We start from the raw sequence: 27,699 nt of genomic DNA on the forward strand, positions 1-27,699 counted from the left end.
AAGGGAAGAAGGAAACCTTTCAAGATTCAAACTGGTACTGCTACTAAACTTTGCTAGTTCTGTGCATTGCCATAGGTACAAATGCCAGGGGTATAAATTTAAAACCACAACCTTAGAAGCATTACAATGCTCTGAATGACAAAAAGACAATACCAAGGATATATTTTGAATGTTAATACTACTGTCTGCCAGCAAGTATGTAACATATATAGTATGTTACCAAAGATGCAAACAGACAGAGAAAGGAAATACAAACAGGTTTTAAATACACAAATGATGATTAAGTTCACTATAATAAGAGAATTTTAAAATAAAACTCAATGAAATACCATTTTTCACCTATCTAGGGATCAAAAAATTAAATACTATGCTGTGTCGAACATCTGCCCCCCTCCATGAGACCAAGAAGTCCCAGAGAGTGGCTGCTCCTTCAATCTAGTCTTGAAATGAGAAGACACATGAAACACACCTGAACCTGACCGACAGCCTGTAGTCAAACCTAGCCAACCCACAGCCAATCTGAAGGCCCATGAGCAATAAACAAACGTCTGTTGTTGGAGGCCACTGAGATTTTGAGGTTGTTTGTTAAGTAGCAGTATCATAGCAAAAGCTAACCAATACACAAAGTGTGGGGAAACAGGAATTCCATACATTATTAGTGGGACATGAACTCCCACAGACACTGTTAGTTGCCTAACCAAAGCCTGCTTCTTATTTTCTCTATCATTGCAATCTCTTACCTTGCATGCTTCATAATCCTTCCGGATATAGTGGAGATGTATCAACCAGTTCTGCTTCTCCAAAATAGGAAACTCTGGAGCTGGGTAGCACATTTTGACAAAATAAACAACATAGTCATTGTTAGATTTTCTCCTTTAGCAGTGTCCTCATGCCTAAACTATCCACAAGCATATTGCCATTATTACATCAAATTCTTCATGCTGCTGATTATAAGAATATAGTGCATCAAAAATGTATAATTATTATTTGGGGCCGGTTCCGTGGCCGAGTGGTTAAGTTCACGCGCTCCGCTGCGGCGGCCCAGGGTTTGGATCCTGGGCGCGGACATGGCACCGCTCATCAGGCCACGCTGAGGCAGCATCCCACATCCCACATCCCACAGCTGGAAGGACCTGCAACTAAGATATACAACTATGTACAGGGGGTGTTTGGGGAGATAGATCAGAAAAAAAAAAAATTTTTTTTTAAAAAGTATAATTATTAAACTAAAAGATACTTGTCCTACCATTACACATTGAATATATGCTTCTCTTCAGTTTTTATGGCTTATACTGTCAGTTTCTCAAATGATGACCTGGCCTGAAAAAAAAATAAAATCATTCTTTGTTTCTTGTCCTGTCTCTCATCCTAGTTACAGAGATGAATAAGAAGACTTTCTAAAGGATATTTCAGGACTGTTACTAACAAAATCTATATAACATAATGTCACATCTGATAGATCAGAGGACCAAAACTAGTTAAACACAGTCTTAGCAATAGCTCAAAAGTGAAACATTACATTGTTGCCCAGGTTTATGAGAAGTCAACAATGAAACAACAATGAAAAAAACCTATTTGAGTCAATGAAATGATTTATGATAGAGAAACCACAAAATAAGCTACTATCCCTTTGAATTCAGAAGTTTAAAATACAAATAAAAATTCATTAAGAAATTATTTTTCTATGGTAACAAGGAGATGGATTCACACCAAGTTCAGAACAGTGGCGACCTCAAGGAAGAGATGAATGGGATCAGAAAAAGATAAAAAAGAGACTTCAATTCTTTAATGTTTTATTTCTCAAAAAAATAAAAAGCTCTAAAAGTATACATGGCTAAATGGTTTTATTTATTAAATCTGGCCAGTGAGTAAATGGGTGTGTGTATTTTTTAAGGCACTTTAATATATGAGATATTCGCTGATTTTTAAAAATGTAAAAGAAAGGGTACAGCAGGGGAAGAGACGGAAATGATTTGTCATCATTTGTGATCATTCTGTTCTAGAACCTTAGGAGATACAACAGAAAATGTAACACTTATATGTCCATAACACAGCAGGAAGGAAAAAAAGCTTACTGTGACCTAGAGTTAATGTTGCCAGAACACAAAAATTAAGAAAGTAATACTACTTACTCCTTCCCAAGAATAGGAAATATCAATGGAATTTGTAAGATGAAATTATGACAGAAAGAATAGATATGATTTTATATGCTAGAAGGAAGAAAAAAAGATAAAATGTTAAGCAACTGACTCTTCATCTTCCAATTACCCACATTCTCTGAGTGGGACGCTACCTTTCTTCTAGTCAGCAAGGGCCTATTTCACATTCTTTGATGACTTTTGTTTCCTTCCTTCTCTTTCCCCAGGCCCAATCAATCATCATATCGTAGCCATTCATGTTCTGCCTAACCACTTCCAGAATTAAATTTTCTACTAAAGGCCATACAAATCATCAAGTTTAAAGATGTGTGTGTGCATGTGTGCGTGTGCATGTAAAGTGAGTAAAGAAATACACCATAATAAATAGTTCTGAGAGAAATAGTTTACTGAGTAATCATGGACCAAGTCTCAATTGTATGGTCTACTCCTCTGTCACCTAACCGCTAGAGTGAGAGAGGAAAAGAGGAGACACTGAACCCCTTGAGTTTATAATATCACTAAGTATCATTGCTTCTACAGTCTAAAAGACAAAATTTATAAAATGAAAATTTGATTCTTGCCTATTATTAAATTCTCACAATAAAAGATAAGTCATTATTTGTGTTCCCTGGGTGAAGAATGGAGAAAATAAATGTTTCAATTTGTAAGGTAGCTTAAGGGCCCAGAGGCTCATGAAACAGAGCCCTAGGGATTAGAAGAAGGCATGGCACCACCAAATCCAAGTGCTTAAATGTCAGTGCACACTCCTGAAGATGTAGTTTGTCTAAAACCTAAAAGAAATTTAGCTTCATCAAAGACTTCAGAAATCACTTCAGGGCCTCATAATTATCCTATTACTAACTGTGTGATCTTGCAAATTTGCAATTTCCTCGTCTATAGAGCCTCATTCATTCATTCAACGAATATTCACTGAGTGCCTACCATGTGCCAGGCACTGTTCTAGGCACTGGGAATAGAAAAGTGAACAAAACCGACCCCCTGCTTTCAGGAAGCTTCAGAGGGTTGTAAAAAAGACCTTGTTCCCACACACCCCTTCCACCATCATCAATGAAGACAAGGTAAAGTCTTTCAACTGGTTGTAAAAAGACCTCATTCATATCCCGAGCTCCCACACTGCCCCTTCACCATCACCAAGTGGTGGGGTGAAGGAGGAAGGCTCACAACCTGGCAGCAATATTCCCTTGGCCCTTCTCTTCTCCTACCCTCCTTCTACTCTTTTGTGATATCTATTCTCCCTTCCCCCCTCTAAGGATGCACCAGACTTACATCTTAAACAATTCTATAACTGAATAAACATGCCATCTCAAGAATTCTTCTCCCCATAATTTGCCCTAGGTGCTAAATTCTCTTAGGAATGGCCCTAACTCAAACTTTCACATTAAACTTTGATTACTGCTAGGGTACAGCATCCTGGATATATGAAGGCTGAGTAGAAAATTACTGTGCTTTGAATTTCTAGTTGAAAAATTTTCTAAAATGACTAAGGCTTTTGTATGTACACTATAAACAAACCCTTCTTCAGTAAAGGATCTCTTCCAGGACTAGCAGACACGCATACAGACATTTTACATGTAGAATTCCAATCTTGATTCACTACCAGCTTTCTACAGGACAGAGAGCAAGTTATTTAACTTCTCTGGACCTCCATTTTTTCTCCCTATAATTTTCACTGGAAAATTATGAAAAATCTGAAAGTGGTCATTCAATAAATGCTAATTTCCTCATGTTGTAATAAGAACTATAACACTTTTCTACCTCAATCTACTATTTGGGACATCAAAAGACATAAAAAATCTTGAATAGAACATAAATGTAAGACATTTTTATTATTTATTATCACTTTGAGCTCTGTGCCAGTCAGGGTCTAACAAGTAAACATGGAAACCACTTGAGGATTTAAAACAGAGGGACTTCAATGCAGTGAAAAGTGATGGAAGAAATGAGAGACCCAACAGGGAATGGTGAGACAAATCAGAGGTTAGCATGGGAGCAAAAAGCCACTACCCTCTATAGGGTGGAGGGAGAAAAAGAGAGGAAACATTTTGCTACCAGTATCCAAGGCTGAAGTTACCTGGAAGAAGCTGAAAACAAGATGGTGTGACGGGCAGAAGAAACAAAAGAGATGCTTCCAGAGACAACCCCACTCCTCCAACTTCCCCAAGCAGAGAGAAAGAGGGGAAAGCACTGGCTTCTCCTTCTTCCTGCCCTCCAACCTCCTGCCAGTTCCTCCCATTTGTTAATCCAGCCAGAAACTGCTGACACAAGAGCCTGAGAAGGAATGAAGCCTGCAAGGATCAGCTCCTCACAATATACAGCACAGACAGGAAGTGTAAGGAATGGATCCGACGGCAAACCGGCCCAAGATCAGCAGAAACATCAGTTCTGTTCAGGAACATAAATGATGATGGAGGAGGAGAAGGAAACTGGAATAAATCAGTACTCACTCAAGGATACATGCTACAAGCTGCCTTTAATATTATTATTATTATTATTATTACTAAATTGCTTGCTATCCAACTTGTTTGCTTCTCATGAGCTTAAAATGGGATGAGGAAGAAAAAGTCATATAAAAGATCAATTATGGCTTTACTACATATCCTAGATTATTTAAAATTATTTTACTAACTCAAATCAAAACAATAATTATATTTTATTCTTTTTAGGGGTACATGGGTATGTATCCCCTCATATATATAGCAGTGCCCCCTTATACGTAGGTTTCACTTTCTGCAGCTTCAGTTACCTGTGGTCAACCACAGTCCAAAAGTATTACATGGAAAACTCCAGAAATAAACAATCCTTACATTTTAAATTGTAAGCCATTCTGAATAATGTGATGAAATCTTGTGCTGTCCTGCTCAGTCTCACCCAGGACGTGAATCATCTCTTTGTCCAGTGTACCCACGCTGTATACGCTATGCTCCCGTTAGTCACTTAGTAGCTGTCTCAGTTATCAGATCAACTATCACAGTATCACAGTGCTCATGTTCAAGTAACCCTTGTTTTACTTAATAACAGCCCCAAAGCACAACTAATGCTGGCAATTCGAATATGCCAAAGAGAAGCCGTAAAGTGTTTCCTTAAGTGAAAAGGTGGAAGGTCTCGACTTAACAAGGAGAGAAAAAATCGTTCACTGAGGTTAAGATCAACCGTAACATTTATTACAGTATATTGTTATAATTGGTCTTAAATTTTATTATTATTGTTGTTAATCTCTTACTGTGCCTAATTTATAAATTAAACTTTATCATAGGTATGTTCATATAGGAAAAAACATAGTGTATATATAGGGTTCATTACTATCCGTGGTTTCAAACATCCACTGGGGGTCTTGGAACATATCCCCCATAGATAAGGGAGGACGACTGTACTTATGTATATGACTTTACTTACACATACTTATTTATATGATTTACTTATATAATATGTAATTTGTTTATATATATATATTTGATATATATCTATATCAAAGTGTTTTCTCCCCTATTATTCCACTCAATGTTCCCATGAGGCTAGTGAGTCATGTAATTCAACAACTATTCTACACTATAGATGAGGAAATTAAGACTCCAGAGGTTAAGTGATTTGCCCACATTCAACAGTTAATTAACAGAAGAGGCAAGACTATAACTCAGAACTTCAAGGTTACTCATTAAACTTCACCAAGTTTCTGCCCAATCATAAAGGACTTTCCAATTTCAAAATTTAAGTGTTTGTGCTCTCAACTAGACATAACTTAGCAACACAACAAATAATGATTTTAAACTTTTTCTATTATTAAAAAAAAATGCAGAACAGGACTTTCAATATATTAAAGTAGTAAGATTTTCAAATTTAAAAAAAAATAACTACAGTTGGCCCTCCACATCCATGGACTCAACCAATCTAGGATCGAAAGGACTAAGATGGTTGCATCTCTACTGAACATGTACAGACCTTTTTCCTTGTTCTTATTCCCTAAACACATTATAGCAACTATTTACATAGTGTTTACATTGTATTAGGTGCTATAAGTAATCTAAAGATGATTTAAAGTATGTAGGCAGATATGTGTAGGTTATATACAAATACTACGCAATTTTATATAAGGGACTTGAGCATCTGTGGATTTTGATATCTGAGGGGGGTCCTGGAACCAATCCCCCAATGGATACTGAGGGACAACTGTTGTTGGGGTTTGTTTTTTTTTTTTTTTAAAGATTTTATTTTTTCCTTTTTCTCCCCAAAGCCCCCCGGTACATAGTTGTGTATTCTTCGTTGTGGGTTCTTCTAGTTGTGGCATGTGGGACGCTGCCTCAGCGTGGTCTGATGAGCAGTGCCATGTCCGCGCCCAGGATTCGAACCAACGAAACACTGGGCTGCCTGCAGCGGAGCGCGCGAACTTAACCACTCGGCCACGGGGCCAGCCCCTGTTGGGTTTTTTTTTAAGTACACTCTTACAGTAAATCAAAATTGAAACGGCACAGAGAGTTTTAAGCAAAAGACCCTCTCCAGTCCTCCTCTTCACTAGAGGTGAACAGTTTCTGGAGTCTTTTCTAAGGAATTTCTATGCACATATAAGCATATGGGCAAATGTACACGTGTACATGTACACAAACGGGATTATATTAAACATATTTGGAAACTGTTTTCATATCTACTGAACCTAAATATATCTTTCCCGCTGACCCAGCAATCCTGCTCCTAGGTACATATGTCTACCCAAAACACATGTACAAGACTTCATGGTGGCATTATGCATAACATCTTAAAATGAAAGTATCCCAAATGCTCATCAAGAGTAAAATAAAAAAATTGGGGTATAGCCCCACAATGGAATGTTATACAACAACGAACAAAACAACCACTACTACACGCAATAACATAGATGAATAAAACAAACATAATTTAGAGCAAAGAAGTCAGATATAAAAAAGTACATACTGAATGGTTCCCTTTATATTAAGTCCAAAAGCAGGCAAATTTGATCTATATAATAGAAGTTAGATTCGAGTAACCACCTTTGGGAGGAGTGGTAGGGGGCATGAGGGAGGCTTCTGGGATGCTGATAATGCTCTTTATCTTAATCAAGATGGTGATTACATAGATATGTTCACTGTATAAAAATTTATTGAGCTGTAAAACTACAACTTATGCACTTTTCTGTATGTATGCTGTAGGTCAATAAAGTGTTAAGAACCAAATTAAACACCTCAACGAAAAAAATTAATTTTTGCAATATCAATGCAGAAGAGAAGGGGGCACACAACTAAGTGTGAGGGTAAAGGTCAAGATTTCCTAGACAAGACACAAAAGACATTAATCATAAAAGAAAAAAATTAATAAATCAGTCTTCATAAAAATTAAAACTTCAGACAATCAAAAGATGCATTAAGAAAGTGAAGAAGTAAGACACATGCTGGGGAAAAAAGTTTACAGTGTATATAATAAACAAAGGACTTGTATCCCGATAAGTGAAGAATTCTTACAAATCAATAATAAGAAAACAAATAATCCAATCTAAAAATAGGCAAAAAATTTGAACATTTCTTTCACAAAAGGGATGACCAATAAGTATACAAAAAGGTGTTCAACATCACTAGTCATCAGGATAAAGCAAATTAAAGTCACAATAAGACACTACAACATACCCACCAGCATGTCCAATGCGAAAATGTCTGATAGCAGCAAATGTTGGTAAGAATTTACAGGAACCAGAACTCTCATACTTGCTGGCGGGACAGTAAAATTATACAACCACTCCGAAAAACAGTTGGGCAGTCTCTTATAAAATTAACACATACACTTTACATATGACTCAGCAACTTCACTACCTAAGTACTCGCCAAAGAGAAACGAAAACACATATACACACACAAAGATGTCTAAATGAATGTTCACAGAAGCTTTTACATAGTAGTCAAAAACTGGAAACAACACAAATGTTCATCTGCAGGAGAATGCATAAACACACTGTGGTATATAGATACAATGGAATATTAGACAGCACTTTTAAAACTAAACTGATACATACAGCAACATGAAAGAATCTCAAAAACATTATGTTGAGTAAAAAATGCCAAAAGCTAAATAGTACATACTGTATGACTCCCGTTGTATGAACTTCAAGCACAGACAAGATTAACTATAGGGACAGAAATCAGAATGATGGTCCCCCTAGGGAACTCAAGGGAGGACTGATTGGAAAGTGGCATAAGGAAACTTTCTGGGTGATGAAAATGTTTAACTTGATCTGAATGATCATTACGAGCATATATATTTATCAAAATTCAAGAGTTGGGAACTTATGATTTGTAGATTTTACTAGCACTAGGGAAAAATAGGACGTATACTACCTTCCATAGTAGTATAATGAAAGTATAATAACGTTAAATTAAAAGTTAACATTGTTCCTCAAATAAATCAAACAATTACCATATGATCCAGCAATTCCACTTCTGAGTATATTCACCAAAGGACTGAAAGCAAGGAGCCCCTTTCTGTAGTTGCCACAAGGTGCTGATCCTTCCAAGGAAGCTGGGGCCATGCTGGGGTAAGGCTCTCACTTCATCCTGCGGATAGTGCTGAGCCTGGCAGCCACCAGCCTGGCACTTTCACCTGCATCATCCGGCATGAAGATGATGTGATGGTCATGGAAGATAAGATCAATGCTCTTCGTAAAGCAGCCAATGTATATGTTGAACCTTTCTGTCCAGGCTTGTCTGCAAAGGCTCTGGCCATCATCAACATGGGGAAGCCTCACCTGCAATGTAGGGGCTGTTGGACCTGCCCAGCAGGAAGTCCTGCCCCCTCCACCACTGCTGCCCCAGCTGAGGAGAAGAAAGTGGAAGCAATGAAAAAAGAACCTGGGGCCGGCCCGTGGCCAAGAGGTTAAGTTCTCACACTCCAGCTTCTGCGGCCAAGGGTTTTGCTAGTTCAGACCCTAGGCATGGACCCAGCACCATTCATCAAGCCACGCTGAAGCAGCATCCCATATAACACAACTAGAAGGACCTACAGCTAGCATATACAACTATGTACTGGGGGGTTTCGGGGAGAAGAAAAAAAAAGATTGGCAACAGATGTTAGCTCAGGTGCCAATCTTAGAAAAACGAAAAAGAAAATGGAAAAAAGAACCTGAGGAATCCAATGACAACACGGGCTATGGTCTTTTTGACTAAACCTCTTTTGTAACATGTTCAATAAAAAGCTGAATTCTTAAAAAAAAGAAAAAGAAAGCAGGACTGAAATAAATACTTGTACGCCAATGTTCATAGCAGTGTTGCCAACAATAGCCAATAGACAGAAACAATCCAAATGTCCATCAATGGATGAATGGGTAAACAAAATGTACTATATACATACAATGGAATATTACTCAGCCTCAAAAAGGAATTAAATTCTGACACATGCTACAATATGGATGAACTCTTAAGACATTTTTGCTAAGTATAATAAGCCAGACACAAAAGGACAAACATTGGATGATTCTACCTACTATATGAGGTACCTAGACTAGTCAAATTCATAGATACAGAAAGTAGAACAGTGTTGGATAAAGAAAATGTGGTATATATCAATATATACATACAATGGAATATTATTCCGCCAAAAAAAGAAAGAAATGCTGCCATTTGTGCCATGGATGGACCTTGAGGGCATTATGCTGAGTAAAATAAAGTTAGAGAAATATAAATATTGTATGATTCCATTTATAGGTTGAATCTAAAAAAACAACGCATAGATACAAAGAACAGATTGATGGCTGCCAGAGATGGGGTTGGGGGTAGGCAAAATGGGTGAGTAGGGTCAAAAGGTATAAACTTCCAGTTGTAAGATAAATAAGTTCTGGGGATGTAATGTACAACATGGTGACTAAAGTAAACAATACTATTATATATTTGAAAGTTGCTGAGAGAGTAGATCTTAAAAGTTCTCATTACAAAAGAAAATTTTTTTAACTATGTGAGGTGACAGATGTTAACTAAACTTATTGTGGTAGTTATTTCACAATATATACATCTATCAAATCATCACGTTGTACACCTAAAACAATACAATGTTATAAGTTAATTATATCTCAATAAAACTGGAGAAAAATAAAAAGGGAAAAGAAAGTAGAATGGTGGCGGCTGGGGTAGGGAGGAACGGGGAGTTATTGTTTAATGGGTACAAAGTTTCAGTTTGGGAAGATGAAAAAGTCTGGAGATGGACAGTGGTGATCGTTGCAGAACAATGTGAAGGTACTTAATGCCACAGAATTATACACTTAAAAATGGTCAAAATGATAAATTATGTTATGCATATTTTGCCACAATAAAATACCACCAATGCTAAACTCACTAATTTAATCAGTGGAGTGGGAGGGCCAAAAGTCAGACTACAATAGACCAATAGACTAAGAAAACAGAGTTGAAAACATGGAAACAACTAAGATAAACTATCCTTTCAGAAAGCAAATCAATGAGGGGCTGGCCCCATGGCCGAGTGGTTAAGTTCACGCGCTCTGCTGCAGGCGGCCCAGTGTTTCGTTGGTTCGAATCCTGGGCGTGGACATGGCACTGCTCATCAAACCACGCTGAGGCAGCGTCCCACATGCCACAACTAGAAGGACCCACAACGAAGAATATACAACTATGTACCAGGAGGCTTTGGGGAGAGAAAGGAAAAACTAAAAATCTTTTAAAAAAAAAAAAAAGCAAATCAATGAAAGTCATTCACTACCACAGTAGAAACAGGGAACTGAGATAACTTTATCAAAGATGCTGTGGGAGCAATTTCATGTGAATTGTTAAGTTGAACTAGATAACATCTAAATTACCTTCCAACTCTACAATTCTGTACACACAAGAACTAAAACATAGGGAAAGGAAAACATATTAATGAAGTCAAAAGCGTGTATCTATAAGATCATTACTGGGAACCAAATATATAGATGGTAATTAGTCTGTAGAACAAACCGCTATATATAATATAAGAAATGACATATTTCTAGAGTATCTGTAACATTCCCAATCTCCACAACCTTTAAATTCTTTAAGAATTACTGACATAGGGGGCCTGCCCTGAGCATAGTGGTTAAGGTCGCACACTCCACTTTGGCAGCCCAGGGGTCATCGGTTTGGATGCCAGGTGTGGACCAACCCACTGCTGTGCTGTGGCGGGCACCCCATATTTAAAATAGGGGGAGATGGGCATAGACGTTAGCTCATGGCCAATCTTCCTCAGCAAAAAGAGGGGGATTGGTGGCAGATATTAGCTCAGGGCTAATCTTTCTAAAAAAAAAAAAAAAGAGAGAATTACTGACATAGGGGCCAGCCTAGAGGCATAGTAGTTAAGTTCACATGCTCTGCTTCAGTGGCTCAGGGTTCATGGGTTTGGATCCTGGGTGTGGATCTACATACTGCTTGTCAAGTCATGCTGTGGCAGTGTCCCACATACAAAATAGAGGAAGACTGGCACAGATGTTAGCTCACCAACAATCTTTCTCACCAAAAAAAAAATATAAATAAATAAAACCAAAATTTAAAAAAGTATAAACAAACAAAAAAGAATTACTGACATAAAAAATACACTATAGAAACAACCCAAAAGTCCATCAAGAGATAAATTGATAAACAAAATGTGGCATATAATAACAATGGAATGTTATTCAGCCTTAAAAAGGCATGAACTCTGTACGACATGTTACAATATGGATGAACCTTGAAAGCATTATGCTAAGTGAAATAAGCCAGACACAAAAGGACAAATATTCTACTTAGATGAAATATCTAAAAGAGACAAATTCATGGAGACAGAAAGTAGAATAGAGGTTACCAGGGGCTAGAGGGGAGGGGGAAATGGGGAGTTATTATTTAATGGGTAGACAACTTCTGTTTAGGGTGATGAAAGTTTTAGAAATAGATAGTAGTGATGGTTGTACAATATTGTGAATGTAATTAATGCCACTGAACTATACACTTAAAAATGGTTAAAGAGGTAAATTTTATGTTATGTATATTTTGCCACAATGAAAAAAAACCTCTTCTATTAAAAAATGGTCAAAAAGCAAACTTCAAGCTGAGATCAAGTTTTTCACATGGTAAGCACAGGGTCTCAGGTTGTAGAAAAAACTCATCCTGGGCTATAGCCACCTCAAATTAGGAAAGGTCTTCAATGGAGACTCTTTTAAGGAAGGAAATATACCCAGGAAGTAAATCAATTTCACTCACCTCAATGATGGATAAGGTCCTCAACTGAAGGCGAGAAGAAAGTCACCTGAGGTCATATCATGGGGAGAAATGAAGAGGACTTCAGTAGCCCCATGAAGGATATATTTTCTCAGAAACATCAAGTAGTTCTGATAAACAATTCCAAATAAGAAGTTGCTTGTTCTTGAAAAAGTCCTGATATATTTGGACAAAAATCCCAAATAGAAAGTTGTTTATCCTTTCCACAGTTGGCATTCACTACCCTTAAGACTAGAGTCAAGCTAGGATATGGGCCTCTCAAGTTGAGGAACGAAGGGGAGTGGGGGGTGGGGTGGTTGGGAGACAACATCTAAATCCAAACTCAGAATTTCTCAGTCAAAATGCCTTCTACTGCTGCTTGTTCAAATCGAGTCTCTCTCCTTGCTAATCCAACTTCTGTGTGAATTCCTCATGTTCAGTTGCCAACTTCCTGCTTTCTACTTTCAAGTATCCTACTATTAAATGAGACCAGTGGTTCTCAACCAGGAACAATTTTGCATACCAGGGGACATCTGGCAATATCTACAGATGTTTTTGGTTGTCACAACTGGGTGCTACTAACATCTACTGGGTAGAGGCCAGAGATGCTGTTAACATCCTACAATATATAGGACAGCTCCCACAACAAAGAATTATCTTCCCCAAAATGTCAACAGCGCCAAGGTTGAGAGAATCTGAACCAGAGGTTAAAAAGACATCTAAGGATTTCACAGAGAAATGTGAAAGCTTTCTGTTCAAAATACCACTTTGATTTTTAATTTGTAAATTAAAGTTCATTAATCCTTAAGGCTGATATTTTTCCTGTTTTCTTCATACTTCCCTATATTTTCCAAATTTCTATAAGGATCTTATATTGATCTTGTCTTCAGAAAATCATAAACATATTTTAAAATAAAGACCATTACCCTCCCTTTTTCTGTAATAGTCTATTTGCCTAAAAACTATTTTCCTTCAGGCTGGCTGTGTCTTTATGTTTTCTACTAACATTTTATCCATTATTGTTCTGTATCTGGAGCAGGAGTGATCAAAACTTGAGTCTGCTGCACCATCTTAACTGAAAACCCAGTATGACACCAGAATGCAAGAGAAATTACTGAGTACTATTAAACAAAGTTTTATACAAAGCAAACTATTTTCTGATATCCCATTCTTCAGGTCAACCAATTTACATACCTGTACAACATAAAATGTGTGATTCAGATATTCACACTATCTAAATAACAAAAATGTTTTTATCATAAAAGGTAGAGGGAAGTGAAAGAGAAGAAATCAGTAACAGTACTACAAGCAAAGAGTAAGAATAAACACAAGGAAAAAAAGCAGAGATGGAGCATATGACGATGGAAACAGAAGTGAGTTGATTCCTAAAACAACACTGTGGGCAAGGCAGGACTGTCTGACAGTCCCTGTGCATCCTCATTTGCTCCTGTATCCTTACAATACTTATACCATTTGCTTATCTTAATGTTTGTCTGTGCTCTGCAACCAGTAATGATTATCCTTGACTCCTCAAAATTTACTCCATATTAGTTGATTAAACTACTCAATGGTAATCCTATCTCCTTTGTCCATGATTAACAAGCCTATCAATTTGGTCCAATGAAAAGAGTATTACTAGGAGGTTCTGGGAAAAAAAGCTTTCTTGTTTTTAAAAAAGAACCATGGGAAGCCAGATCTTATCTCTGGCAGTAGAAAAATGGAACCTGAATGCCACTGGTAGCTATAATTCAGGAAAAGGCAGGTAGTGGGCAGAGGAGTAGAAAGGCAGAAAGAACTAAGCTTTCATATATCACCAACCCCAGAGCCCACTCTTAATTTAGGGCTTCCTCTTACATAAAACAATATATTTCCTTATTGTTTAAGCCTCTTTTAGTTGGATCTTCTGTGGTTTGCTGATGAAAGCAACTCAGCTAAAACAAGTTCTGAAAAAGATGTACATATCCTTCATACAATCCTGTGTTTCACATTTCTTACTTTTGTTATATTGTGCACATCATAAAAAATAATAGAGAAATGCTGTAGGTACTCCATATTGATAGCAGCTCAACACAGGTTGACATACGGGAAGCCATATCATAGAAAAGAAACCACATTGTAACTTTGAATGACCTCTGACTAACTAACTCAGCTGGATATGGACCCTCCAGGAGATCCACTGGCTCTGTAGATTTTATGACACCCGCTTGTGTATGTACCTCCCAGCTTCGATAAGATGATAACTTTGTTCTTTTAAGTTCCTTAGGAATGTGATGACTCTCAGACAGAGTCTATCTGGTGTGATGAGTCTCAGTCTGTAACACCAGAGGGTCATCATTCCTAACTCTTTCCCCTATAACCCACTGGCCTACCCTAACTGCTTCAAGATTCTGTGCCCCCCTTAAGATGGTTCCTTAGGATGCTAGTCCACCATCTTCTGATTTGCTAGCTTACTCCTTAATAAAATGCCCTTTCTCTATCACAATATTGCCTCAACAATCGGCTTTTGTCTTGTGGCAAGCAGATCATGCCCCTTCACATGGTAACAATATTAATGGTAAGAATACAGGGGCCAGTCGAGTGGTTACATTTGCGCGGTCTGCTTGGGTGGCCCAGGGTTTTGCTGGTTCGGATCCTGGGCGCGGACATGGCACCGCTCATCAGGCCATGCTGAGCCGGCAGCCCACATAGCACAACCACAGGCACTCACAACTAGAACATATAACTATGTACTGGGGGGCTCTGGGGATAAGAAGGAAAAAAAGAAAAGATGGCAACAGTTGTTGTTAGCTCAGGTGCCAATCTTTAAAAAAAAAAAAAAAAAGAATATAAATAGCCATTCTGGAAAGTAACTTAGCAAAATTATTAAAATTTAAAATGCACATATTTTGTTCCCAGCAATTCACAATGACTCCTGTTCAAGAACGTCTATTACAGCACATAGTAATGAAAAATTAGAAACAATATAAATGCTATCAAAAGGAGAAGAAACTGTAATATATCCATGCTACAGAATATTATATTTAAAAATAAAGAGGAGCTCTTTACCTATTGACATGGAAAGCCCTCCAAGATATACTGACGTAGCAAAATATGGTATTTACCATTTACATAAAACACCCACATAACAGTAAATTATATATTCCTATTGCTATGTATATATACACATACATACACAATAAAAAGTCTGAATGAAGCACACTAACTGGTCAACAGCGATTACCTCTGGACTGGATGGTGATTTAAGGAGTATTTTAGTTTTCTTGAGGTTGTTCGAACTTTTTATAACAAGAATAGATTCATATATGCCTGGTGTATTTAAAATATTTAAGCAGTTTAAAAATAAAATAAAATCTAAATATCTAAACTTATAAAAAATATACACACTCACTATAGAAGTTTTTAAAATACAGACAGGAACAAAAACAAATTTAAACCCTCCCATGTTCATACTACTTACAGATAATCATGGTTATCATTTTACCATATTTCTTCCCAATCTTCTTATATGTGCATGTTAAGTGAGATATTTATGTACAATTTTAAATCCCGCTTTTTAAAAAGACGCACTATTTTAAATAGTTGCATAGTATTTATTTGCATGAAAGAAAAATCACTTAGGCTTGTGTTATTCCTGAATGTGTCAGTTGTTTCCAGTAAATCACTACCATAAATAATCTGCTAATGAACATCTTTGCTTTTAAAAAATATCTTGCACACGTTGAGGATACTTTATTAGAACAAATCTTAGAACAGGAGAACTAGGTTAATCAACATGAACATTTAAAGTTCATGATACTTACTGACAAACTTATTCAGAAGTATTGTGTCAATCCATACCTGCATATTTCTATGCACCGAAGGGTGCTTAACATGATAATTTTTAAATAATAAATAACTTACTCATCACTCTAGTTCCACATGCTACTTAAGACAATGAGGGGAAAAAAGGATGACGCTTAGCTAAAACTTTAATTCCAAAATTAAATCAAGACTAGACTCTCAATTCCTTTAAATCTACCTTCCTTTCAGACTAAGGAGAGAGAAAAGAATGTTGAAAAAGACTTTTTTTTTTAACTGAATGGTACTGAATAAGGTTCTGAGTCAAATTTTTCAAGAAAATGGTGAAATAATTGAAGCATACATCTCTTAAAGAAAAAAAAAAAAAGACATGAATTAATCACTGCTCAAATAAGCCTAACCTCAACAACAAAAAGACAGACTACCCAATTTAAAAACAGGTAAAGGCTATGAACAGACATTTCTCCAAAGAAGATATACAAATGGCCAATAAGCACATGAAAAGATATGCACAACATCCTTAGTCATTATGGAAATGTAAATCACAATCACAATGAGACACCTTTTCACACATACTAGGATAGCCATTTCATTTTTTTTTACGTATGTTTTTTAAAGTATACTTGCTTTTTTTTTTTTTTTTTAAGATTTTATTTTTTCCTTTTTCTCCCCAAAGCCCCCCGGTACATAGTTGTATATTCTTTGTTGTGGGTCCTTCCAGTTGTGGCATGTGGGACACGCCTCAGCGTAGTTCAATGAGCAGTGCCATGTCCGCGCCCAGGATTCGAACCAATGAAACACTGGGCCGCCCACAGCGGAGCACGTGAAGTTAACCACTCGGCCACGGGGCCAGCCCCTAAGATAGCCTTTTTTTTTTTTTTTTTTTAAGATTTTATTTTTTTTCCTTTTTCTCCCCAAAGCCCCCCGGTACATAGTTGTATATTCTTTGTTGTAGGTCCTTCTAGTTGTGGTATGTGGGACGCTGCCTCAGCGTGGTTTGATGAGCAGTGCCACGTCCACGCCTAGGATTCGAACCAACGAAACACTGGGCCGCCTGCAGCGGAGCACGTGAACTTAACCACTCAGCCACGGGGCCAGCCCCCCTAAGATAGCCATTTTAAATAAAAGCAGCAGCAGCAGAAAATAACTACTGGCAAGGATGTGGAGAAACTGGAGCTCTTGTACATTGCTAGTGGGAATGTAAAATGGTGCAGCGGCTAGAAAACAGTTTGGCATTTCCTCAAAAAGCTAAACATAGGTATGTTTATGATCCAGCAATTCCATTCCTAGGTATATACCCAAAAGAAATAAAAGCAGGAACTCAAACAGAAACTTGTACACTAATGTTCACCGCATTATTCATAATAGCCAAAAGTTGAAAACAATCCAAATGTCCATTAACAGATGAATGGATAAACAAATTATTACATACATACAATGAAATACTATTATTCTGCCTTAAAAAGGAATGAAGTTCTGACACATGCTACAATATGAATTTAAATTAAACCTTTAAAACATTATGTTAAGTATATTATGCCAGACACAAAAGGACAAATATTTTATGATTCTGCTTATATGTGCTGACCTTAAAAAACGGCCAGTTACTCAAAAGAAACTAGAATCAAAACAAAGAGACAACTCACCAATTGGGAGAAAATATGTGCAAATCATATATGTGACAAGGGGTTAATCTCCATAATATATAAGGAACTCACACAACTTAATAAAAAAAGAAACAACCCGATCAAAAACTGGGCAGAGGATATGAACAGACATTTTTCCAAAGAAGATATACAGATGGCCAGTAAACACATGAAAAGATGTTCAACATCACTAATCATCAGGGAAATGTAAATCAAAACTACACTAAGATACCACCTTTCGCCTGGTAAAATGGCTATAATCACTAACACTAAAAATAAGAAATGTTGGAGAGGGTGTGGAGAAAAGGGAACCCGCCTACACTGCTGGTTGGGAATGCAAACTGGTGCAGCCACTATGGAAAACAGTATGGAGATTCCTCAAAAAACTAAAACTAGAACTACCATACGACCCAGCTATCCCACTATTGGGTACCTACCCAAACAATTTAAAGTCAACAATCAAAAATAACATATGTACCCCTATGTTCATTGCAGCACTATTCACAATAGCCAAGACATGGAAGCAATCCAAGTGTCCATCGACCAAAGATTGGATAAAGAAGATGTGGTATATATACACAGTGGAATACTACTCAGCCAGAAAAAAAGACAAATTCATCCCATTTGCAACAACATGGAAGGACCTAGAGGGAATTATGCTAAGTGAAATAAGCCAGACTGAGAAAGACAAACACCAGATAATTTCACTCATATGTGGAATATGAAACCCACGGACACAGAAAACAGTTCAGTGGTTACCAGGGGAAGGAGGTTGGGAGATGGGCACAGGGGGTGAAGGGGAGCACTGATGTGGTGACAGACAAGAAACAATGTACAACTGAAATCTCACATTCATGTAAACTATTATGAACTCAATAAAAAAAAATCCAGTTATTCCTCCAGCAAAACTAAGTTTCTTCAGGATCAACAAAGAATTGCAATTCAGTGTCTGCAGCCAAAGTGAGCCACTGTACAAGTCCTGAGCAACAAAGGGAGGAAAAACTCTTCACAGAGGGGGAAAGAAAGGGGATTGGGAGGCTATTGTAAACAAAGACCCCATGGGAGGAGACTGGGAGTTGAAATGTAGTGGATTTTCATTGGCTGAGTTGTGACTGTCTCTCATTGGCTGACTTTTCTGCTGGTCAAGAAGAGAGTCTTTCTTCTTCCTGTTCAGCTATGCTATCTATGTAGGGCAGGAAAGTTTCCCCTTCTGGCTTCCCAACTACATTTTATATAAAGTTTCTGTTTATTAATTTTCACATATGAAATATCTAGAATAGGCAAATTCATAGAGACAGAAAGTAGAAGAGAAGTTACCAAGGACTAGGGGGAAAGTGGAAATGGAGTTACTGCTTAGTGGGTACAGATGGGGCCCACCAGGTGTTGCAGCAGTTAAGTTCACACGTTCTGCTTCGGGGGCCCAGAGTTCGCTAGTTCAGAACCCAGGTGCGGACCTACGCACCGCTTGTTAAGCCATGCTGTGGTAGGTGTCCCACGGATAAAGTAGAGGAAGATGGACAAGGATGTTAGTTCAGGGCCAGTCTACCTCACCAAAAAAAGAAGAGGATTGCCAGCAGATGTTAGCTCAGGGCTACTCTTTCTAAAAAAAACGAAAAAAAAAAAAAGGGTACAGAGTTTCTGTTTGGGGTGATGAAAGAGTTTTAGAAAGAGTGCTGATAGTTGCGCAACATTGTGACAAATAGAAATGGCAAGCAATACAATATACTGGAGTATATGAGGAAGCCATTTGCTGTAAACCTAATTTGGCCTGACTTTGTTTCTTCCAAAAGAGCCTGACATGGCCGTTGAGTATGCATTGTATATCTGCTTTAAACATTTACTATGGCAAGAACAAATGCCCTTAAGATAAAAGTGCAACTTTCCCCCACATTAGCATTTCCTTAAGGATAAGCATCTTTCCTTAGGCTAGGAAGTGATTGCTGGGCTCACCTGTGACCACTCAGCTCAAGACAATAGACCTGCCACCTTGCTGTGTCCATCAATCACTGTGCCAACAGAGCAGTCTCGCGACTATTGTAAAAGGACATTTCAATCCTATGTGAAACATCCTCTTTGGGGGTATATAATCGCTCTGTACACCCCACTTTTTGGGTGCCCTTACTTCCTTCAAGAAGAAAGGCCCCGGGCCATGGTCCTCACATTTTAGCTCAGAATAAACTCACCCAAATTTTCATTTATAGATTGGTTATGGATTATTTTCATCTACAGTTGTGAATATAATTAATGCCATTGGATAGTACATCTAAAAATGGTTACAATAGCAATTCAAAAAAATGATAATGCAATATATCAAAGCCATTGAATTGTACATTTTAAATGGGTGAATTGTAGGGTTAAAAAGAAAAGAAGCCTCTCTATATGTGAATGAAAATAAAGAATTTGTTATATGCATGCAGATTTTATTAGAAAGGCTCTCTCTCATAGGAACTCCTTTAAAATTTTTTTTTTTTAAAGATTTTATTTTTTTCCTTTTTCTCCCCAAAGCCCCCCAGTACATAGTTGTATATTCTTCGTTGTGGGTTCTTCTAGTTGTGGCATGTGGGACGCTGCCTCAGTGTGGTTTGATGAGCAGTGCCATGTCCGCGCCCAGGATTCAAACCAATGAAACACTGGGCCGCCTGCAGCGGAGCGCGAGAACTCAACCACTCGGCCACGGGGCCAGCCCCTCCTTTAAAATTTTTTAATTTTAAATAATTTCAGGTTTAGGGAAGAGCTGAAAAAATAGTGCAAAGAATCCCTGAAAAACGTTCACCTGCAATCCCCAAATGTGAAGATTTTGCCCCATTTTTTATCATTCTCTCTATACATAAATTTTTTCTGGAAGATTTGTCAGAAAGTAAGCTGCTGATGATTTCCCTTTAGTGCAAAAAAACTTTATAATTTCCAGAAAAAAAAGAACATTCTTACATAATCTCAATAAAATTATCAAAATTAACATTGATACAATACTATTATTATCTATTATCTACTCTACCATCCTTATTCAAATTTTAACAAATGTCCTAATAATTTCCTTGGAAGCAAAAGAAGAGTCTTTAATGTTAAAACATTTTAAATTATGGTTTTTTGCTCTAGAATCAAATCTAGGACCAGGTGTTGCTTTCAGGTGTCATGTCTCTTTGGTCTTCTTTAATCCTTCTCTTTCAGGATCTTGATTTTTTTTTTTTTTTTTGAAAATGCAGGCTGGTTATTTTGTAGACTGTCCCTCAATTTGGGTTTGTCTAATACTTCCTCATGATTAGACTGAAGGTATTATTTTTGGCAGGAATATCACAGAAGTGATTTAGGAGGCACAGGATATTGATTTGTCCTATTATTGTGATGTTTATTACTTGGTTAAGGTGGTTTTTAGTAGGTTTTCCCACTATAAAGTTACTACTTTATAATTAAGTATTATTATAGAGAGACGCTTAGAGACTTAGATAAACATCCTCTTTCTCATCAAACTTTCACCCCATTAAGGACTCTTGCATGAGTCAGTTATTGCTATGATGGCTGCCAAATGGTGATTTTCTAATTCTATCATTCCTTCTACACTTATTAGTTATCATTCTATTTTATTAAAAAAGAGCTTTTCCTTTTCCTTCATGTATTATTTATTAGTATATTTTTATCAGTATGAACTGCTATATTCTTATTTTATTCAACGTGTTATAATTCATTACAATGATTACCTGAGGCTTAAATCATTCCAGAATTGGCCAGTGGCCAGTGAAAGACCTTCAAACCCACTCCTACATCTTTTTGACAAATTCCCATCGCTCTGTAGGCCATTCCTTACTTTCTGGCACACGATGTCCCAGGTTCATCTTGTACTTTCCTAGCCTTAGCCATGGAATTAGGCATTTCTCTGGAGAATAATATCTAGAAATTAAGACCTGGGAACTAACTATGCTCACTGTTACTAGGATGTCACTGCTGCTAACCCTTCTCAGTGGACAGAATTATAGAAAAATATATTCTACACCTACGTATCTATAGTAAAAACCATGCGTTCAATACTAATACCTCCAATTCCAATCTAGGGTTTGGTAAAAATTGTGAAATTTATGCCAATAAATTTGAAAACTTGGGCTTTAAAACTTCCTTGAAAGATATAAACTCCCAAAGCTCGCTCAAAAAGAAACAGATAACCTGTCTAGACTTATATTTATTAAAGAAATTGAACTTGTAGTTGAAAACACTTCTACAAAGAAAACTCCAGGCCCAAATGGCTTCATAGGAGGATTCCAGTAAATATTTAAAGATGAAATTAGTCAATTCCCTACAAACTCTTCCAGAAAATTAAAGAGGAGAGACTATTTCCCAAATCATTTATGAGATGGTCAGCATTACCCTATACCAAAATCAAACAAAAACATTATAAGAAAAGAAAATTATATACCAACACCATTCAGGAACACTGATGTAGAAGTCCTTAACAAAAATTTTAGGAAATCAAATCTAATAATACATAAAAAGAAAAACATCCTATCTGTGTGAGTTTTACCTCAGGAATGCAAGGCGGGCTCAATATTCAAAAATTGATTGGTGTAATTCACCATTAGAAAAGAAAAACAACATGATCATCTCAATAGATGCAGAAAAAGCATTTGGCAAAATTGAACATCCATTTGTGGTAAAAATCTCTCAGTAAAATAGGAATAGAAGGATACTTCCTCAATGTAATGAAGTGCATTTACACAAAACCTAGAGGTAACATCACATTTAATGGTGACAAAAAGAATGTTCTCCTGTGAACAAGGTTCTCACTGCTCTTATTCAACAACATATTGAAGATCCTAGCCTGTACAATTAGGTAAGAAAAAGATAAGTTAAAGACAGACAAATTAGAAATGAAGAAATAAAATGATCTCTATTCACACCACTGTCTATATTTTAAAAATACCAAGAATCTATGAAAAAGCTACTAGAATCAGTAAGTCTAGAAACGTTGCAGGAAACAAGGTTAATATATAATTGTATTTCTATACACTAACAATGAACAATTGGGAATTGAAATAAATAAGAATTAACATGTACCACAGCACCAATAAACATGACTTAGGTATAAATTTAACAAAATATGTGCAAGATCACTATGCTGAAAACTACAAAACGCTAATGAAAGAAATCAAAGAACACCTAAATCAATGGTGAGATAAATCATGTCCATGAATTTAAAAACTCAATATTGTTAAAATGTCAATTCTCCCCAAACTGATCTACAGCTTCAATGTAACTGTTATCAAATTTTCAGAGGATAAATTATAGAAAACAACAGATTCTAAAACTTATGTGAGAGGCAAAGAAACAAGAACAGACAAAACAATTTTTAGAAAGAACAATGCTGGAGGGCTAACAATACCTGATTTCAAGACTCACCTAAAGTTACAGTAATCGGCAGGCTACTGGCAAATACACAAACATATAGATATATGGAAGATAACAGAGAGTGCAGAAATAAATCCACAATTATACAGTCAACTGATTTTCAACAAAGATGCTGAATCAAATCAATGAAGCAAAGATAGCCTTTTCTATAAATGGTGCTGAAAGAACTGGACATCCATATGCTAAAAAAACCTCAATCTATACTCTGCACTATATACAAAAACTTAATGCAAAATGGATCATAGACAAAAATGTAAAACATAAAAGTATAAAACTTCTAGGAGAAAACATAGGAGAATATCTTTGTGACCTTGGGTTAGGCAAACATGTCTTAGATATTACACCAAAAGCATGATTCATAAAAGAAAGAAATTGATAAATTAGGCTTCATCAAAATTAAAAATATCCATTTTTCCAAAGACACTGTGAAAAGCATGAAAAGACAAGCTTCAGACAGAGAAAATATGTCAAATCACCTATCTGATAAAGATAAACATAACTTGTTCCCAGAATATATAAAGAACTCTAAACATTTAATATTAAGAAAACAAAGAATTGAATTTTTTTCAAAGTGAGCAAATTATTTAGACACTTCCCCAAAAAAGACACAGGGATTATGGACAAGCACATGAAAAGATGTTCAACATCAACAGTCATCAAGAAAACGCAAACTGAAACAACGGTGCAATACCACTATATATCCACTAGAAGGGTTTTTTTTGTTTTTGTTTTTGTTTTTACAAAAAACTGAAAATTACCAAGTGCTGACCTGGATGTGGAGTAACCGGAGCACACATACTTTGCAGATGGAAATACAAAATAGTGTAACTACTTTGGTAAACAGCTCGGTAATTTCTAATAAACTTAACTATATATTCACAATACTATGCAGCAATCTCACTCTAAGGTACTTACACAAGTGAAATGAAAACATGTTCACACAAAAACCATAAGCAAATGTTTATAGCTGCTTTATTTGTAATAGCCAAAAGCAGAAAAGAACCCAAATGTCCTTCAACTGATGAACAGATGAATAAGCTGTGGCATACATATAAAACTGAATACTGCTGTTCATCAACAAAAAGAAACTCAGACACACAATAACATGGATAAATCTCAAAAACATTATGCTAAGTGAAAAAAGCCCCCCGAAAGGTTACATAATGTATGATTCCATTTATGTGATGTTCTGGAAAAGAAAACTATAGGAAGAAAAAAAAAAGATCTATGGTTGCCAGCAATTGGAAGTGGAAGAAGTTTACTACAAAGTCAAGGTGAATTTTTGAGGGTGATTAAGCTGTTCTATATCTTGATTGTGGTGGGGGTGGGTACATGCTATTTTCATTTGTCAAAACTCCTAGAACTTTATACTAAAAGAAGGTGAATTTTGGGCCGGCCAGGTGGCGTATTGGTTAAGTTCAGTGCACTCCGCGTCAGTGGCCTGGAGTTCAAGGGTTCAGATCCCAGGTGTGGACCTACACACTTTTCATCAAGCTACGCTGTGGCAGCATCCCACATGCAAAATAGACGAAGACTGGCACAGATGTTAGCTCAGTAACAATCTTCCTCAAGCAAAAAGAGGAAGATTGGCAACAGATATTAGTTCAGGGCCAATCTTCCTCACCAAAAAAAAAAAGGGGGGTGAATTTTACTGTATGTAAACTATACTTTAATTACCATGCAAACACTAGTCAAAACAAAACTAGAATGGCTATATTCTCATCAAAGTAGACTTCAAACAAGGAATATTATGAAGGATAGGGGAGGGACATCACATAATGATAAAAGGGTCAATTCACCAAAAAGTCAAACAATCCTAAATGCATGTGCATCCAACCACATCTTTGAAATAAAGCAAAAATTGATAGACTGAAAATAGAAATAGACAAATCCATAATTATGTTTGCATAATTCAACACTCTTCTCTCATTAAGGATATCAGTATCTTTCCAGAAAGAATATTAATATCTGTATCAATAAGTATATAGAACAACAGTATCAATCAACTTGACTTAATTGACATTTATAGAATATTCCATCCAACAGAAGCATAGTATGCATTCGTTTTGAGGCGTATGGAACATTCACCAACATAGACCACATTCTGGGCCATAAAACAAACCATATAAAGTATGTTCTCTAACCATAATAGAATTAAACTAGAAACCAATAACAAAAAGACATCTGGAAAATTCTTCAAATATATGGACATTAATCAATACCTTTCTTAATAGTCATGGGTCAAAGCAGAATACAAAGAAAATTTTAAAATATTTAGAATTGCACAAAAGTTAAAAAACATTTGAAATGTGTATGAACCAGTTAAGCACTGCTTAAAAGGAAATGTAAAGTACTAAATGTTTATAAAAGAAAAGAAGATCTCAAATCAGTGATCTAAGTTTCTACCTTAAGAAATTGCAAAAAGAGCAAATTTTACACAAGACAATATTAGATAAGAGCAGAAATCAATGAAATTGAAACAGAAAAGAAATAGAGAAAAAGCAATAAAATCAAAAGCTGGTTCTTTGAAAAGATCAATAAAATGTATAAACCTCTAGCCAGACTGATCAAAGAAAAAAAAGAGAGAAGACATAAATTATCAAAATCAAGAACAAGAGAGGGAACATCACTACATCCTACAGACATTAAAAGGAACATATAGGAGTATTATGACCTTTATGCTAATAAATTTGATAACTGGGACAAAACAGACAAACTTCTCTGAAAGAAAAAGATTGTCAAAGCTCTCTCTAAAGAAATATATAACTAGAATAGTCCCATATCTATTAAAGAAATTGAGTTTGTACTTAATCTTCCAAGAAAGAAAAATCTAGGCCTGGATTGCTTCACTGTCACATTCTAGCAAACATTTGAGAAAGAAAGAAATTCTATACAAAATCTTCCAGGAAATGGAAGTGGGAATAGTTCCCAACTCATTTTGAGGCCAGCATAACTCTGATAACAAAAATAGACCAAAGCATGGCAAAAAAAGAAAACTACAGACCAACATCCCTCATGAGCACAGCTGCAAAAATCCTTAAGAAAATATTAGCAAATTGAATCGGCAATAGATAAAAAGGCTAATACATAATGACCATGGGGAGTTAATCCAGAAATGCAAGGTTGGTACGACATCCCCAAATTCAATCGCTGTACTTCACTATATCAACAGATAAAATTATGGGTTACGGAAGCGAGAAATTAAGGGCAGGTTAAGAGCAGGTTAAACCCTTGATATTTTAGGTGTCTATGTCACCACCTTGCACAACTTCAAGGGCATCATCCATATTATGGTCATTGTACTCTACGTGAATGATGCCCCCGGCACTATGCGATACAGTGGTATTGCAAACGTATGAATGGTTGTCCAAAAGGCAATGCAACCTTGAGCTGGACTATCAGAAATAAAAGACCCAGATGAAGAGATTTTATCCTCCAAACATTCCACTTGGCCCTGTTCACACCATACCCAGAATATTCTGTTTAGTCCTGAACTCTATACCTCCAAGAGGTCCGATGAATTTCACCAGAGGACCAAAGCAATAACAGCAAGAGAGTTCTAAACATTTCATGTGAAAAGAGTTGAAGAAATTAGAAATGTTAAACTTTCAGAAGAAAGGAACTAGGGAGCATATACTGCACTTTAATTATTTATTTATATTCTATACGCCCTGAAGACTGTCAATTCTCTTAGGGCAGAAGTCATGCCCTATTTATCTTTGTATTCCAAACACCTATCACAGGTCCTGGAACCTGCTAAGTACTCAGCTGTATGAGGGGTTCAAGAACAGGAAAAACTAAACATTCATAATAGAAATCAGAAAGTGGTTGTTTTGCAGAGAAGAAAGAAAGAATTGATGGGAAGGGCACTACAGCACTGTTAAATTTTATAGCAGAACATGTCAAATGCGTCCCTTTTCCCCACAGCTATAAACTTTGTAACTCATTAGCCTGAATTGAGCATGTGCCAATTCTTGATCGATGTATACTAATTACAACTCTCCTGGACTGGGAGTCAAACCAAACAAACCACAGGGTTTGACTCTGGAGGAAGCGTGGAAAGAATACTGGAGAGACAATCACAATACTTACTAGCGCCACCTAACTAGCCAAATCACCCCAGTGATTAAATGAAGTGACAGCCCAGCAAGATGATTCTCATGTCCAGAAATGGTGTAAAAAATATTAGCAATTATGTTAGATGTCGGCAGAATTACACCTAAATTTCACAAATAATCTAAACTATAGACGTACTGCTCTTTCAATAAAAGATGTATCCCCGAAAAACTCTTTGAACATAACTTCCTGAAAGGCAATCATATTTTCCAACAACTTGTCTTATAATTTCAAAGAGTAACAGAAATGTCCCAAGTAAATTAAACAATTTACTGACAAAATCAACTTTAAAACTCTTAGCAGACAAGAGGAAAACACATGCTGCAAAAGGGGGAATAGCCTGGTAGCCATAATTCAGGTACACAGACAAGAGCTCACACGAGACCCTGGCAAGCA

General features: G+C 36.6%; 1 protein-coding gene across 20 annotated transcripts in view; it reads right to left on the reverse strand.

The window, feature by feature from the left end:
• The window catches only part of LOC103555466 (E3 ubiquitin-protein ligase ARIH1), a 188,513-nt gene that overhangs the window by 26,552 nt on the left and 134,262 nt on the right, over positions 1-27,699 (reverse strand). For 13 of the 20 annotated variants that reach the window (XR_011527008.1, XM_070575522.1, XM_070575532.1 and 10 more), the window contains one exon: positions 741-820. Coding sequence is in view for 15 of the 20 variants with exons in the window: in XM_070575522.1 (XP_070431623.1) it covers positions 741-820 (80 nt within the window). In the remaining 5 variants the exon portion in view is untranslated. Of the gene's footprint in view, positions 1-740; positions 821-1,246; positions 1,321-8,573; positions 8,902-12,352; positions 12,399-27,699 lie in introns of those variants that run through there. The other 7 variants (XM_008527022.2, XM_070575593.1, XM_070575599.1 and 4 more) reach the window with 4 other exon arrangements.

The sequence above is a fragment of the Equus przewalskii genome, chromosome 1 (assembly GCF_037783145.1).
Source record: "Equus przewalskii isolate Varuska chromosome 1, EquPr2, whole genome shotgun sequence".
NCBI classification, from domain to species: domain Eukaryota; kingdom Metazoa; phylum Chordata; class Mammalia; order Perissodactyla; family Equidae; genus Equus; species Equus przewalskii.